General features: G+C 37.2%; 1 protein-coding gene across 2 annotated transcripts in view; it reads left to right on the top strand.

Annotated features, from left to right (window-relative positions):
• Positions 1 to 17,377, top strand: part of HTT (huntingtin) — an 88,313-nt gene that overhangs the window by 38,544 nt on the left and 32,392 nt on the right. For both annotated transcript variants that reach the window (XM_074865653.1, XM_074865654.1), the window contains 13 exons: positions 415 to 525; positions 1,064 to 1,141; positions 1,797 to 2,020; positions 2,599 to 2,677; positions 2,813 to 2,974; positions 3,944 to 3,999; positions 4,777 to 4,925; positions 5,579 to 5,715; positions 7,778 to 7,894; positions 9,743 to 9,865; positions 10,407 to 10,645; positions 11,922 to 12,064; positions 16,136 to 16,343. In XM_074865653.1, coding sequence (XP_074721754.1) covers positions 415 to 525; positions 1,064 to 1,141; positions 1,797 to 2,020; positions 2,599 to 2,677; positions 2,813 to 2,974; positions 3,944 to 3,999; positions 4,777 to 4,925; positions 5,579 to 5,715; positions 7,778 to 7,894; positions 9,743 to 9,865; positions 10,407 to 10,645; positions 11,922 to 12,064; positions 16,136 to 16,343 — 1,826 coding nt within the window. The remainder of the gene's footprint in view (positions 1 to 414; positions 526 to 1,063; positions 1,142 to 1,796; positions 2,021 to 2,598; positions 2,678 to 2,812; positions 2,975 to 3,943; positions 4,000 to 4,776; positions 4,926 to 5,578; positions 5,716 to 7,777; positions 7,895 to 9,742; positions 9,866 to 10,406; positions 10,646 to 11,921; positions 12,065 to 16,135; positions 16,344 to 17,377) is intronic.

Genomic DNA, 17,377 nt, shown 5'->3' on the forward strand with positions numbered 1-17,377 from the left:
ATTCCAGGATGAGTAAGCTTTTTTCTTATTAGTTCAGGTAGTAGAAGATGCATTCCCTAGAGGCTTGGTGATCTGATTTGTACACTTACGGGGCGTATTCTTGTTACACCTACTGTGATTCTGAGGAATACATTATCCCTTCTGCATTACTTGTCCACATCCTAGGCCCTTCCCAGGGCCTACAGGATACTGTAACTTCCTCAAGCTAGAAGATCCCTTTCATTTTCTTAGTCAAAATGAAGTCCTGCCTTTCCAGTAATTCATAAGGGAGTCTAAGCTGTCAGTGGTGTTGATTGAACTGTGCTGAAATTTTAGGTAAAAAAATTATTTTGTCTCAATACCCACTTTGTTCTGTAATTTTATCTCCATGTCAAGTAACTGTTAAGAAAATATGTTTTTATTTTCTGGGACCAGGTTACTTTGGATCTCCAGAACAGTAATGAAAAGTTTGGATGTTTCTTACGGTCTGCCTTAGATGTTCTGTCTCAAATCTTGGAACTTGCTACTCTTCAAGACATTGGAAAGGTATAATATTTTTGTATTTTTTCTTTTGTAGTTAAATTGTCCAATATCTGGTCCTTACTGGGGAAAAGCACATATCACTGATTTTAAAATCGGCACTGTTGAGAAAGACAGTAGTCCTAGAAGCGTTGTCCTGCCACAATGTTGAGTAAAGTGCTAAAGTTCTGGGTTAAACTGCTGCTGTTGAAAACTGGAGTAATTTTTTTACTGTTAAAATTTCATGTGGAGGTTTTTCTTTCCAGCAAAATGGTTTTCCTTCAGTCTTTCTTACTATACTAGTATGTTTAAATATGCTCATGTTAAATATACAAAATGTCAGAAGGCACACTCCTCTCCTTCCTTAACTGTGGTGTTAGGCATTGTGATATTTTAAGACTAGAAGGCAGATCTTGCTTTTTTATGTCTTTACATACTTCCAGGACTTCCCTTAAATTAGTATAGTTTTACTTAGTAAAAAAAACCAACCGTCCAGTTTTCATGGTAATGCTTTATATAATGAAGAAAAATGCAATTAGGTGCACTTGTTTTTCTCGTTTTCTAGTGCGTAGAAGAAATTTTGGGATACCTAAAATCATGTTTCAACAGAGAACCAACAATGGCAACAGTTTGTGTACAGCAGGTAAGGAGGTAATTTTTTGTGTGTTACTGGAAGGTTAATCCTCATGTCCTGTGGTTATCAGTTGGATACTGAGACTGGCCATTTTAAGGGAAGCAGTGTGAGGAAACTGTAGCCCAGTTGGAGCAAACAGAGTATGTTTTCTTTAATTTTCATGTCTTGTTCTGAAACTTGCTACCATCTGAATAATACAGTTTCTTCTTGAACTGCTTCCAATGCAAAGAACTATTTTAGCTAATGCTCAGAAAACAAGTTTGTTTCCTACCCTCCCTAATGTGTTCTGCAGCTAGTTAACTACATCAAAAACCTGGAAAGCGAAGAACTGCCTTACTGATGAACTTCTTGCAGGCTTCCAGTTAAACATTTGGGTTCAAGTCATCAAAGCTTAATTTTGGTGGGAGGCAAGCTTTAGTTGACTATTTTGAGTTGTCCTATAGAAATAGCTTCAGTTGCAAAACCAATCATATATTTTTGGGTGAGGTGTGGCTTGGGTTTGGGTTTTTTTGCAGCTTTTTTCTGTCATCTTGTATTTGACTACATGATCCACAGTTTGCACTTTGACCTTTCCTCTTAAGTCCTTTGGGAGGATGAGTAGTCAAGTGTGGTTTTCTTCCTGAAATGTTAACTTTTTTTTTTTCCTTCCAATTTTCTTCTCTAGTTACTGAAAACATTGTTTGGGACAAATCTGGCTTCTCAGTATGATGGTTTGTCTTCAAACCCGAACAAAGCTCAAGGCAAAGCTCAACGCCTAGGTTCTTCCAATTTGAGACCTGGTCTCTATCATTATTGCTTCATGGCACCATACACACATTTTACACAGGCCCTTGCTGATGCCAGTCTAAGGAACATGGTTCAGGCTGAGCAGGAACACGATGCTTCGGGGTAAATTTCTTCCCTTATGGTATAACGTTAACTTGAAATAGAATCTCTTTTTATTGTTTTTCATAAATGCAAGTATCTCAGGGGAGCTAAGTAACTTGAAATTACAGTATTATGTATTATTTATTTCTTGTAGACTTAAGTTTTGGTAGTGATATCCTGTATGCAACACTGTGTTGATTATCACTGATGTGTTTTCCCAATCAAAACTAAATCATTAAAATGGATATCACTTAAATTTCTTTAAAAGTATAATAGTTGTAAATGCTTGTATTCAAAACTGTTTCATTAATTTGCTAATTATAGCAAATAGTCAGTAGTCTTAAAGAAAAGGCAGAAGGATGACTAAGCAAAGACCAGAAATTCTTTTTCTACTAGATTATTTTGTCCACAAATTGATGCGATCTGATCAAAGTGTACTGTAGGTTCTCTCTGTTACTCTTTTGTTTTACTAAGATTCTTTAAACAGTCAAGTAGATAAAGAAAAGTTGGCATTGGTAGAACAGTGTGCATCTAAAGAGAGTGTGTTTGTCCCTCCATTTTTTAATGTGTATGGGGTTTTTTTGGTTTTTTCATGACAGATGGTTTGATGTGTTGCAAAAAGTTTCTACACAGCTGAAAACTAGCATTACCAGTGCAGCAAAACACCGTGCTGATAAGGTACTTGTATCTGTGTACTCCTGAAAGAGCTGTACCTTAGATTTAAAACGTTTTTCCTCCTTTCAAAACCAAATTAAGCTTTATAATCGGAGACCTGTTCAGATGTTAGATTACTTTAAAATCTCTCTATTACAGAATGCTATTCACAATCACATTCGTTTATTTGAACCCCTTGTCATAAAAGCATTGAAACAATATACTACAACAACATCAGTACAGCTGCAGAGACAAGTTCTAGACTTGCTTGCTCAACTGGTTCAGCTACGAGTTAACTACTGTCTTCTGGATTCAGATCAGGTTGGTACCTTACCATTATTGCAAATCTGTAATACAGGGATCTCACCAGCAGGCGTAATATTTGTAGCGAAAATACTTGCGACAATCCATTCTTGTACTATAGGTGAAAACAAGATTTAAAGGAGGGTGTGAGACTCAGTTCCACACCCTCAAAGAGCTTCAGATTTCTGGCTTTCTATTGCATATGAAATACTTTCTAAGCTCTGCAACAACTGCTTAAGAACAGTTCATCAGATTGACTTTAGGTATAAGAGGATGTGGACAGTACAATCAGTGTTGTTAAATAAAGTTTCACTTACAGATGGAAATATCTTCTTTCTGTATTGAGAGTATGGACTTCTATACAACTGATAGTGAGCATCATGGTTGACAACTGTTACTTGATTTTAATGGTGAGGGGAAGCTAGTGGCAAATATAGTAGCCTGTGTGGTTGTCCATATAAGCAGTAAATTTGTAACATAAAATAAAATTTAAGTGTTTTGTTTACAAGTGTCTTATTTATTAAAGTATTTTTGGGTTTATAAACTAGTATGAGTTGCATTACATAACTTTCCTGTAAGTTCATAGATAAATCTTTTCAGTGCATGAATACCTTGGATTTTATCTTGGTTTAGAGCGAGAGTTTTGGTACTTTCCTAACTTCTCGACTGTAATGCCTCAGATAGTGTGTGATACATGAGTGAGAGTGAAAGCTATACTTTAAAATATATAAACTATAGATAAATGTGGCATAAGTTCATGCAAACTGTAATAAGCCCTAATACCAGTAAGATTCTCAAGATCTTCTGTAACTGCAGAGTTAGAACTGTAGAACACTTCATAATGTATTAGAATGAACTATAACTGATTTTCAGTGCCTGTCTTTCATTTCTATTTTTCCAAAACATGCACTTCTATAACTCTGTGAAAATGATTTCAAATGGGAATTAATGTCTCTGTATCTGTTGTACACTTTGTTCTCTCTTTAGGTGTTTATTGGATTTGTGCTAAAGCAGTTTGAATACATTGAAGTAGGACAGTTCAGGTACGAAATTAGCAAAGATCCTTTGAACAGTGTCTTATACCGAAGCATGTAGTGAGTAGTTTTGCTGGTTATTTCTGCCTTATGGAAAAAGGAAGAGTTACCTTTTGGGCAATGTGCTTTTTTATTCTCTGGCTCCAGTGGTAGACCTTCCAGATGGTTTAGGTTCCATGTGTCTGAAGAAGTCAGGAAGTAGCATGCAAAAAAATAATCTTAAACTATATTGTTCAGTTTCTCCATTTGGTGTTGTAAAACCATTCCTTTGGGTCACCCCTCTCCCATTCCCTGCCCACCCACCCCAAAAGCTGTGCTTTCAGGAATCGGCCCTTCATTGCTAGCATTCAGCTGCTGAAGGGAGAGCTACTTCTTCCTGTTGTGGATTCAGTGTGAATCAGTATGTATTGTGATCACCTGGTACATTTTGTATAATACCTTATAGATCATAAGCAATGCAGTTTAATTTTTATTGTCAGCTATTTCTGGTTTTTCTCGCTCTTGAGTTTGTGTGAGGAGATAAGTGGTTGGATCTCCTACAGAAATACTCCAATGTGTGTCATGTGCATTAGGTAGTATGTTATAATATTAGCAACTGTATAATGGTCAAAGCTTCCTTTGGGGGAAAAAAAAAACAGAGTAAAGAGCAGGGCACAAAAATTGTAGTAATACTCTATGAAAGCAGAACAACACATTGCTAGAAAAATAATCTTACTGTAAAAAGATTCACTTTACTGAACAGAGTTGTGCAATTCAAACTTGACATTTTTAATTTTTTGTTTTCAGGGAGTCTGAAGCAATTATTCCTAATATATTTTTTTTCCTGGTGTTGCTGTCTTATGAGAGGTATCATTCCAAACAGATAATTGGAATTCCTAAGATCATTCAGCTGTGTGATGGTATCATGGCCAGTGGAAGGAAAGCTGTTACACATGGTAATTAAAAAAAAAAAGAGGGGAAAAAAAAAAAAGCACCAGAACTAATAGTAGTAGTTCAGCAATAAAAACAGTATTGAATACTAAGCTATAGAAAACTGTAATCATACTGAATGCTCCAGAAGTCACTAGCTTGGAAATTTTTAATACATCAAATAAGTCTCATTTAATTCTTTCAGGAAGTTTATTGTACCCTACTAACACTGCTACCCCATATTTTGCGTCGCACATAATAGCAACAAAGCTTTTATTTGAAACTTTATTAGGTAATAAGTTCACAACATAGCAGTACTTTAAAGGCTTGATTTTGATTTTTAGTCCCCTTTCCTTTCCCTTTAAGCCTTTAAGTAGAAGCATCTCTGTCATACTTGCCAGTGATTCTGCTGTGAAATACTTCATAAAAAATATCTGGTTTAGCTCTATGAGAATGGGCAAATGTGTCCATAATATAAATTTTCTACTAGAAGTAAAAAGATAGACATCATTATGTGTGATAAGTTTGGGGTCTGTTTTGGTGGTTTTTTTAGGGATGGGTAAAACCTTTAATAAACTAAAGCACAGTTTATTTTTAGTAGCTGAACTGTTGGAACAAGAAAACACTGTTCAAGAGTGGCTTGTCTCATGTTAAAACAAACAAATAAATCTCATTTCAGCAATACCAGCTCTGCAACCCATTGTTCATGATCTCTTTGTGTTAAGAGGAACAAATAAAGCTGATGCTGGAAAAGAGTTGGAGACACAAAAGGAGGTGGTAGTGTCAATGCTACTGAGACTTATTCAGTACCATCAGGTAAGAGAGGAGGACAAAGTGTCCCTGTTTACGGTCTATAAAAGGGTAGCACTGCTTTGGCTCCTAAAAATGCTTCAGGCAGTATTAATGATTTTCTGTACAAAACTTGAATAGCTGGACTCTGTGATTTTTCCTTACAGAGAGAGTATGCAAAGATTTTTGGGGGTAGGGGAAAGGGTCTGCACTACAAATCGGTATTTCAGGTCAAGTAACATATCTCTGGGATTTTATTGTCAAGCCTAGGTAACAAAGCACTGAAAAGCTCCAATTAGGATCACGATCTTGGTTGTGTTGCAGATTGAATAAACAGAAGGTTAGTATAAGAGTTGTAATAAATTAGGATTCAAGAAATTTAAAAGAACAGGGGTAAAAGTGGAAGAGAGGACAGGATTATAAGTAGGAAACATGCTGCATAGAGATGATTTAGGTGTTGCTCTACAATCGCAATACCTTCAATAACATTTTGAAATACAAATTATTTGAATAAGGTAATGAAACTAGTAGTTAGATGGTTGTTAGCACTTACTACTTTGTCCCAGACCTCATGGATTTGGAAAACATGTTTCTGCCTTGTAGGAGTATAAGAATGACTTTCTTCAATATACTTTGTTTAAAAGAAAAACATAAAAGTAATTTTCAGAGAAGTGACATAATTAACATGAGATCTTATTGCTTATTCGGGTGCTTAACAAACTTAATGTGCTTTTCCTTTCATCATGTGAAAATGCAATTCTAGTGTATGCTAATGTAAGCAATGTATTTTCTGAGAATAGTTGGAAGAAAAGGCAGTACATCTTGTCAAAATAATTTGCTAGAACTGCATGTTCAGATTAGGGTAATTTTGTGTATCCACATTTTCTTTTGAATTTGTAGTTTTATAATCATAAAATGACTAATATAACTATATGAAATGACACTCTGTAGACACATGATGTGAAATAGTGAATAACTTTGTGTTACATAAGGTACTGCAATTGCTAGCAGATCCCCTTCTGACACACTTAACCTATTAAAGACCACCCATGCACTGCTCTTCCCACGCCATCCCATTTGTAGTTCTTATTATGTCCTGTTCTGCTGGTGCAGTATGTATAAACCAACCCCTGGGCAGTTCTGTTGATCCCTGGCTGTGGCTGGGATGGATGATCTGCAGTGGTGTTCCTGTAATCTGAGAGGCTCCAGGAGCTTCAACTTCTAACTTTTTTCTGTGACAACTGTAGCCACCATCCATGGAGCCTCAGAACTCATATAATTCAGCCCATGGCTCCTGTCTGTCTCATGAGAAAACTTTTTAGGAAGAAAGTCATCTGGTGATCTCTTCTCTTTAATTGTCTGCGTTTCTGAATTTGAACTACTTGAATTTCTTTTACAAGTTGTCTGTCTAACCAGTTTTGTGAACCAGATTCTTCTGTTCTGCTTCACAGTCCATATATTAACATTCCTGCTTCCTGTGTCTTTGGCCTGTCTATCCTTGAAAGTATGGTCTCTATAACCCTCAAACCAATAACGCATTCAGCTACTAGAGTGATCCTTCCTGTTGGTGTGCTCCATTATATGCTCACCTATACACTTTTATATGGAAGTGACATATTTCAGGTGAATGAGCTCCATAAAAATGTCTATTCTGTTTCCTTGACCAAATTTAAACTTTATTTGAGTTAGAGTAAAGAAAGAGTATACATGTGGGAAATTGCTCTTTTCCTTCTTCTCCTTTATGTTGAGTATGTGATGCAGCTTTTAGATTTATTATCCCCTTTCCAGTTGTTTGAGTAGTCTTTTGACAAATGCCATTTTAAAAGGACTGAGAGAGCTTTTTTCCACCTGTTTTATAAAAGTAACTGGAAAATTCTTTTTTTTTTTAAAAAAGTCATAATTAAGAACAAGCTTTTAACCTGAAAATGGAGTTTTAAAAATATTGTATGATTTCTCATGTGGGTTTTCTTTTCCTTTTGCTTTATGGCAGGTGAATGAAACAGTAAATATTTTTCCGACTATGGTATTACTTGAATGTTTCCTGTTAGTGTGGGTGTTTACTTGCATTCTTTTTGGATTTTTTTTTCAGGTGCTAGAAATGTTCATCCTAGTATTGCAACAGTGTCATAAGGAAAATGAAGACAAATGGAAAAGATTGTCCCGGCAAATAGCTGACATTATTCTCCCAATGCTTGCAAAACAACAGGTTGTTATACAATTTTTCTTAATCTATAGCCATCTAAAATAATTGTTATAATGTATGTACCAAAATGGCTTTGGGTGTTGTGGGGTTGTTTTGGTTCTTTATGTAAAGACAGATTTTCTTAAAAGTGTGGTTGTCACATCTGGAAAAACAATTACTGTAGGGTAAACTAAGTCTTTGAAGTGATGACAGTCACATTTAAATGTATGACGTATGTGCAATATCTTCGAGACTGTTTCCAGATGATGCTCGTTCTACTTCTCTTACATACATGATTATATCAGAGCACTTATTAAATGGTGTGACGATTCTCCCACATTTGTAGAATGTCAGAATTATTTTTTCGTAACTGCAGTGTGTCTAGTTGCATTTTTTCTTAGTGAGGAAGATGAAAAGACATAGTCTGAAACTGCTGTGATAAATCACAGAATCATGGAATAATTGAGGCTGAAATGGACCTCTAGATACTGTCTTCCCCTCAAAGCAGGGTCTACTGGAGCAGGTTACTTAGGACCATGTCCGGTCAAGTTTTAACAGTCTCCAAGGATGGAGCCTCCATAACCTCTCTGGGCAACCTCTTCCAGTGTCTGAGCATCCTCACAGGTGGAAAATAAATAAATAAAAACTGTATTTAAATGGAATTTCCTGTACTTCAGCTTGTGCTTATTGCCTTTCATTCTGGTACTGGATACCACTGAAAAGATTCTGGCTCTTTTTTCTGTGCTTGTGTCATCTCCTCCCCCCACTTCTCCTGGTCAGATACTTGTACACACTGATAAAGGTCCCCCCTTGAGCCTTCTCCAGGCTGAACAATCTCAGCTGCCTCTTGCACAACAGATGCTCCAACCCTGTAACCATCTGTATGACTTTCTGCTGGATTCCTTCCAGTGTGTGCATGTCTCTTTCACTGGACTGCACACTGGGGATGGAGAGCAGGCCCTTTGTATCTGGGAAGAAAAGAAAACTCCTACTAGGAGAAAGATTTTTTTTTTTTTTTTTTTTTTTTTTTTTTCCCCCCCTCAGTGCTGCTCCCTAACCGACAGAGGACTTGTCTTTGATATAGCTTTCCTGGAATTAGAAACACTTACTTCAAGGATTAAAAGTAAAACTAGTGAAACTGTGTCCTTAATGTTCTTTACTCCATGATGGCAGATCCCCACTCCCATGAGGAGATCTCCTGGTTTGGGGGATGGTTACTGTGGTTCAGACAACAGTTTTTGAGCAAAGCTAAAATGCTGGCAAATAGAAATTGCCTTTGTTTTGTATGAGTCTGTGCACGTGCTCAACTATCAAATTATTTAGGCGAGACAGGGTCATCTAGATTTCAAGTCCAGTCCTTTGCTGTTTGCAGTTGATTGTTTTATAATTTATCTAAAAAACTGATCAAGGAAGGTGTCCTACCTCTGTTGCTGCAGTGTAATACCATTGTAGATGTTCGCTTTTCTGATGTTTAGGATGTTTTTTTCCTCCTAGTTATCTGCTTAAGTTTATTCGCGACCAGCATTACTCTGTAAATATAGCTGGTAGGATGTGCAGGGAGGAGAAAAGCTTTTGCATTTTATGACAAGTCAGTCTTTTGGTCTCATTCTGAATATGGCATATTTCTCCTAATAAAATATGTGGTATGTATATTGGATTTCATGTGGTAGATTTTTGTCTCAAAACTCCTATGTAGGAAGGCCTGCAATGAAACATCAGTTTACCTTTCATAGCTTTTTGGTTGCTTTAAACTGTGTACTGTTAAGGACAGTTTTATTACATGCAGGTTGTCACAGAAATGTTTAAAACATTTTGTGCTGCAGTTACCTTTAGTGCTTAGTTACAAATTAGGTTTGTGTGTTTCTTTTACAGATGCATATAGACTCTCATGATGCTCTGGGAGTATTGAACACTTTGTTTGAAATTTTGGCTCCTTCATCCCTCCGCCCTGTGGACATGCTTTTAAGGAGTATGTTTGTTACTCCTAAAACAATGGTAAGCAATTGTTTCCAGAGAAGAGAGAATCTGGTGTTTTTCATGCAAAACAAAAGAGCATGTGTTTCTCCTTCTTAATTTGCAATGTGGTGTTAAAGTACCTGTAGCAGATTTTAGGAAAGAATTGGCTAGAACTAATTCTATTTACCAGCTGGGAGCACTTTATACAGGAACATTCTGCTTATGGATTACTTACATTCATTTTGTATTTTGAGGATCAGGAATGTAAAGAAACATACTGTTATAGTAAATTAGAATGCAATTTAATAGGTAAATGACATTTTTCTTAGGTAAGTATTAGTACCGGTTTTATAGTTGAGAGATTGTTTAACAGAGTAAATCTAAGCTTGACAGTTACTCTAAGAATAGCATTTTGGAAAGACCTGAACATAGAAGTTATTTCCTGCTTGCTCCATTCTCAAAAGTGTCTGATTTTGTACAACAGTTAATGAAAACGTTAATTTTTTTTACTATATTCCTATGTTGTGTTGTTTAACTTCAAAAGTATTCAGTCTTCTGCATTTTTTTGTGTTTGTGTTAGGCATCAGTGAGCACCGTCCAGCTATGGATTTCTGGAATTTTAGCTATCCTTAGAGTTCTGATCTCGCAGTCAACAGAAGACATCGTTCTATCCCGTATACAAGAGCTTTCCTTCTCACCATATTTGATTTCATGTCAATCAATTAACAGACTGAGACATGGAGAAAATAACATATCCACACCAGAGGATCATACTGAGCTTAAACAGGCTAAGTATCTGCCTGAAGAGACATTTTCTAGGTATGTTGTCTTTTGAATAACTTAGGGGAAAGATTAAGATTTCTGAGAAATCACAAATATATTGTACAATATGTACACATGTATAAAACTTTTATCTGAGGAATTAAGTCTCTTAATTTGATATGGGAGGAATGTTTGTGGAGAAAGGAATAATGAGATAGTAAAACGGAGGAGATGGGCAGTTTGTAGTAGGGACTTTGGACTGTTCTGATACGTCTTGTCTAGACAAGTGAAGGACCTAATGGATTTGTTAAAATGGGTAAATCCTGGACTTACTAAAATCAGGTTCAAAAACTTAACTGGTTATCCCTTTCCTGTGCGGGGACTGGAGGATGAGCCATTCCCTTAGTAGATGCCCAGGTTCTGTACTAGAATCTTCATAGCAGATGGATTCAAATGTATTAAGGTAGTCCTGCTCTTTATTTCCTGTTTTTAAAGAGCTGGTTTTGTCTAGTTAGCTTCCCATGCTGATGTCCTCAGAGAGTGACAAACTTCAGCCAAAAAAAGCATGGAGAGATGGCAATGGTATTATGTTGATGTAATGTTTGTCATTAAGGCATTATGTTTTAGTGTGGTGGGAATTTGTTTAAGAAAATATGAACCTTTTACTCACATATTAATAAGAAACAGCATTTTATTTCTATCAGCTCACTGTGAGGGTGATGGGTAGAGGGGGAAAAAGGGCTTCTGGGCTCCCTTTATGTGACCTTATGTTCAACAGGAGTGAGTTGAGGGACCATTATGGCCAGGAGCAAGGATGCCCTTTTTGGTGTTTCTTTTGGTTTTTTATTTTTTTCCCTGGCCAGAGGTTTGATATGGAACCTGCGTGGTAGAGTACGGATAGATAAGGCTGTAAGCAGCTGGATTACTGTGACTTGCTGAGTTACTCCTCAGCTGAGTTGTGATAACTGTCATGGTGTGTTTTTAGCTCATTGCAAATTGCTATAAAGACACTATAGCATTTTGAATGTTTGCTGTGTAAGTGAGGTGGGCTGGTGTATGCATGCTATCACGACTTCAGCTGATGAGTAACTAACTCAGATCCAATATGTAATTATTGAAGTGCTTGTGATAATCTCTTCATACCTATAGCATCGTATTTGTTCTAAGTCAACCTGTTCTGTAGCATTTAACTTAGCATCCTATTTAGGATGAATGGACAAGGACTTCATATGTTATTTTTCAAACTTACTGAGTTCCATGGGTAAACCTCATCGTATTCTGAAAGATGTTGCATTGATAGTTTCTCTGTTGATTGTATACATGTTTTTTCAAGGTTTTTATTACAACTGGTTGGCATTCTATTGGAAGATATTGTCACAAAACAGTTGAAAGTGGACATGAATGAGCAGCAACATACTTTCTACTGCCAGGAGCTGGGCACACTGCTTATGTGCTTAATACATATCTTCAAATCAGGTAATACTTTAAACATTGCTTTGTGCTGTAGCATGCAGTGCCAGGGTGGTTTTTCAGTTCTGAGACAACTGTTGAATGCATTGAACTACTGAGATCCTTTAGCACCTGAAGGTGCTGAAGACATTCTATCCTACTCGGTATAAAGAACCTCCCAGACTTTGTGCTCGTGCATGCAGGGCATGTTTTTCACATTTCTTCTGTCTGTGTGGAACAAAATATAACTAGCGACTTTTCATCTCTACTATTAACTGTCTAAAATTTTCTAGTCCAAAAATGCAAAGCCTTCCAAATTCGTGACTGTATTTCTCATGGTTTTTCTCAATTTGGAGGTTGGTAGGTATGGCCAGGCTTAAAATACTGAGTTAGAGACCACTGGTTCAGACTCATGACAAGGTAGGTTCCTGTTATTTGTCATAATTAATAAAAATATTAAAAAAACCCCAAAACCACAAAACCAAAAAAATCACAAAACCAAAGCCAGAAAAGTAGGAAGGGTAGTACTGTTCCAGCTAGCTGGTCTTGAGCTCCTTTCTTCAGGTTTGGGAATTCTGCCTTAGGTATCTTCTGCTAGACACTCAGTCTCAGGCCCTTTGTTAATTCCTTAGTTCTTAGCCTGATTCCGTAGTCTTATTTTCCTAATAGTGGCTTTGTCTTCCCTTTCTTTTATTCTTTCTTTACTATGACTGTCCTTTTTGCCTTCTGATTTTCAGCCTGCAGCTGAAATCCAACCTTGGATTACAGTATTTGGCTGCAATTTAAAAGTTCTTGTCACAAGTCCCTGGTTCTTCATAGACTTCCTTACAGATATGGGACAAGGAACCCTGCATTCCATGGCCTCTTCTGTAAAATGGGAGTTACAGTACTTCACTACTTAGCAGATGTGAATAACAAAACAAGTGCACAGAGAATACTGTTGTTAGACCTTTAACATGATTCTGTGCTCTGTTGTATCCCAACAACCTCTAATCTTTTTTCTTTCTAAGCTCTTTCTCCAGAGTTCAGATGTAAAGTCCTTTCTTGAGAAAAAAAATCTTAGTTCTGTTCCTGTCATTGCTACCAGCTGCTTCTTGCAAACATAACTACTGTAGATTTAAAATAAATAAAGTGCTGATGGAAGTGTTGTGGGTCTTCAGCTGGTTCTCTATCAAAGCTCAAAGCTTCTGCATTGCCTTGATTTAACATGCAGTGGCTTTACTCCTCCTAGTCTTCAGTGACAGTAACAGGTAGAAAAGTGAATGGGAAGCCATTTTGAATTATGTTGTGAGAGTTTGAGCAGCTGTGGTTGGATGATGCTTTGTCTTTTGACTTGTCAGAAGAGAGCTTTGGTTTAAGCTATGAAGTTCTCCAAACCTAGGTTGTTGCTGCAAAGACTCCAGGACTGTGCATAAAGAGGCACAAAATATGATGATAGTTATCAGAGCCTTTCTTGATCTTTGTTTTAAGCCTGCTTTAGGGCACAGGACTCTGGATGTAGTGAGTGATAGTTCTATTTTTCCCATTTGTCTGTTACAATAATAACTAAGTGTACTATTAATTTCTGTTACGGAGAAATACTTGAAACAAATATTGTAACAAGTTACTTATCCAGGGAGATCTGGTGTAAGTGATTAAATGGTGTCAAGCCAGGACCAGTGAAATCAGAAAATCAAGCTGGTGATTGAAATCTGGGAAGTGGGTTCTTCCACAGTGGAAGCTGGGGATAATGGGAAGGGAAGGCTCAGCTAGTTCTTCTGAAGCAAGTGGCTTCTAGGCTGCACTGTGAGTCTTGCCAGGAACTGTGAGTCTTTGCCAGTCAGAGAAGGACCTGGGGGTGTTGATTGACAGCCGGCTGAACATGAGCCAGCAGTGTGCCCAGGTGGCCAAGAAGGCCAATGGCATCCTGGCTTGTATCACGAATATTGTGGCCAGCAGGGACAGGGAAGTGATCTTACCCCTGTATTCGGCACTGGTGAGGCCGCACCTTGATTACTGTGTTCAGTTTTGGGCCCCTCACTACAAAAAGGACATTGAATTACTCTAGTGTGTCCAGAGAAGGACAACGAAGCTGGTGAAGGGTCTGGAGCACATGTCGTACGAGGAGCGGCTGAGGGAACTGGGGGTGTTTAGTCTGGAGAAGAGGAGGCTGAGGGGAGACTTCATTGCCCTCTACAAGTACCTGAAAGGAGGTTGCAGAGAGCTGGGGATGAGTTTCTTTAACCAAGTAATAAGTGATAGGACAAGAGGTAATGGCCTCAAATTGCACCAGGGAAGGTTTAGGGTGGATATTAGGAAGCATTTCTTTACAGAATGTGTTGTTGGACATTGGAATGGGCTGCCCAGGGAGGTGGTGGAGTCCCCATCCCTGGAGGTGTTTAAGAGTTGTGTTGACATAGCACTGAGGGATATGGTGTAGTTGGGAACTGTTAGTGTTAGGTTAATGGTTGGACTAGATGGTCTTCAAGGTCTTTTCCAACCTAGAAGATTCTGTGATTCTGTGAACTATGTAGAAATTTTCATGTAAAATTAAAATGAAATATTAAAATACTCATGCAGAACACTGGGATATGTGTATTGCAGGATGTCTAGAAATGAATTTAATCTAAGACTACAAATCAGGTCTTAAGAACTAGTAGTAATGTGGCTACCTTATAACAGTAGAAGGAAAGTTGTTCAGACACCTGGGCTGTATTTTCATGTTGTAGCGTTTTCTTTCAGGTTTAGGCTTAAGTGCCTGGTTTTGTAATACTTTTGTTCAGTTAAAACTTCTATAATTTTTTTCTCTTTTAAGTTATATTCTCCTAACTACAGGTGCAGCTTATAGTGACTTGTCTCTGGTGACATAGACTAAGGTGTTCTGTCATTTTTAACCATTATTCTACTTGGATGTCTTGTCTTCTCACCCATTACAGTTTTTTCAAAATGTGAGCATTGCTGACTCCTATGTATTCTACTATAGGAAGCTACCAGATTAGAAATGAACATTTTCAGTGAGCTATTTTGAAGTTAGTAGATACAAAAGGTATAGACAAAGTGAAAAGATTAGCATACAGTGGCTTTCATGACAGTTGAAAGTCACTAGATGGTGCAATTACTGCAAAATGCAGGAAGCTGGAATGGTAATAGCACTGGTTTGCTAATAAGTGGAACCTGAGATTTCAGTTATTTTTCCCATTCTTTGCTATTTACATTGTGTATTTATCGGTCCTGGGGGCAGCTTAAACTGGTCCATATGGCTGTGGAATTTATAGCTTCATTTTTCTGTATATCTGGCAAGGCAAGCAAGGAACACTGCAGATCTCCTGTATTATTCTGGTTAGCTTTTGGTTTCTAAGTGGTTCTGAAGAAATCTTTTTTCCCCTGATCTTATCTTTGTATAGAAACTCAAAAAGTCCTGTACCTTTAGACAGCTTTAAGTTTGTCCATTTTCCTTGTTTTCCCACCCATCATTTTGGTGTATGAATACAGAATCAGCAAGTCAGAAAGCAAAATTCACCTTTTGTGCAGAGTGTTCAGTATGAAGAGTGATGACTTTTCTTCACGTAAAAATGTTTACCTTTGCATTTCAGAATTTGGATGGAAGGGTATCAGTTTAGTTTCAACTAAATGTATTTGGGAAACCATCATCTGAAGTAGGATACTTGTAAGCAATCTTCCTTAGTATGTAGAATAGTAGTTACAGCATGATTCTTAATTAGAATGTCAGTGTTTTACTTTATAAACAAAGCAAGCAAACAAACAAAAAAACAACCAAAATTCTGGTTGATAATTAACAATTTTAAGTTTGGTAAAGGTTTTCATGTATCATATATACTTTTTGATGCATGACAGAAAAAGTCAATAGACTAGAATTGTAACAAAACCTATCTAAAGCGTTATTTAGAGTCTGCAAGCTGGTCATTACTGATTTACACACTGCTCTTGGGCAAACTCCATGACTTGCCTTACATTTGTAAAACTACTTAGGATATATCTTTCAGGAATGGTAGTGGGTTATGAAACAGGATTTGTATTCTCAAAGTAACCTGAATAATTTTAAAACTTCAGAATTCAGACTAGAGCATAGTTACTCTAACATGCTTTTATTGTTTTCAGGGATGTTTAGAAGAATCACAGCTGCAGCCACCAGACTTTTTACAGGAGATGGATCTGATGGTAGTTTCTATACTCTTGAAAGTTTGAGTGACCTTGTTCAGTCCATGATTCCCACACATCCTTCTTTAGTTCTCCTCTGGTGTCAAATCCTGCTTCTTGTCAATTATACCAACTACAACTGGTGGTCAGAAGTGCATCAAACCCCGAAGTAAGATTTGGTTTTGATCCCTAGTAATAGTAGCAAGTCTCAATTTTATTTGCTAAAATTAAATTTTAAGAATCTAGCTTTTTTCTGCTAAGCCTGTCAGCCTGTTGAACCTATTTGGATTCTGAAATAGATAGTTCTTCATTTACTTTATGAGTATGCATATTGTCTTTCTGATATCGGTATGTCTTTCAAACTGAGGAAATATGTCCTGCACTCAGTTATTCCTCAAAAGAACTGCCAGGTAATCTCTCCACTTTTAAGGCAAGAAAGCTTCATCTGTGTACTACTTTTAATTAAAATTATGGAAATAATGATAACAAAATATTCGGTATTTCATGTTCCTGTGGAGACTTCGTATTTCACCTTCTAGCAAATAACCAGCCAGTGCAAATGATATACACTGTTGTGTTTATGAAAATACAATCTGCTCAGTATAACTATGGCTGTAACTGCAGTTGTATCTGTTCTCAGTGGGTCTATTACTAAATGCTATCAAAACATAGTATCAGCACTATGCTGATTCATTAGCATAAAGCACCATAGTAACCTCACTTAACATTAGTTGTCCGAAACTCAGATATTTGGTCTAAAAGAAGTGTTCTCTTTGTCTGAAGTTAGTTCATCCCACCTGTCAGGCATTGGAATTATTTGTGCTTTGGGGGTGGGGGTAGGGGGTGGGGGGTAGTCTAAAGAAGATACCCCCTGTGTGGGTATCCTGCTGTGTTAACTGTAGAGGAAGATTAACAACTGATTGGAGAGACATTTCTGGTGCTTCTGCAGTGAATGTTAAGGACAACTAATCTTGCTCTACAACACAAGTGGATCAATACTTGCTCAAATGTGAGATTCTCACCCCAGTTCAACCTCATGATGTGAAAAAATAATATTCTAATTTAAGGAAACATGAAATTACCAGGTTTATGAGCAAAGTAGGGCAACTAAAATAGCTAAGGTGACATCTGCTATTTGCTGCAATTATTTCGATTTACCAGTATCACCTCTATTCTTTTCTGGATTGGGCATCACTTTCAATC

Source organism: Strix uralensis, chromosome 4 (assembly GCF_047716275.1).
Source record: "Strix uralensis isolate ZFMK-TIS-50842 chromosome 4, bStrUra1, whole genome shotgun sequence".
In the NCBI taxonomy this organism is placed as follows: Eukaryota; Metazoa; Chordata; class Aves; order Strigiformes; family Strigidae; genus Strix; species Strix uralensis.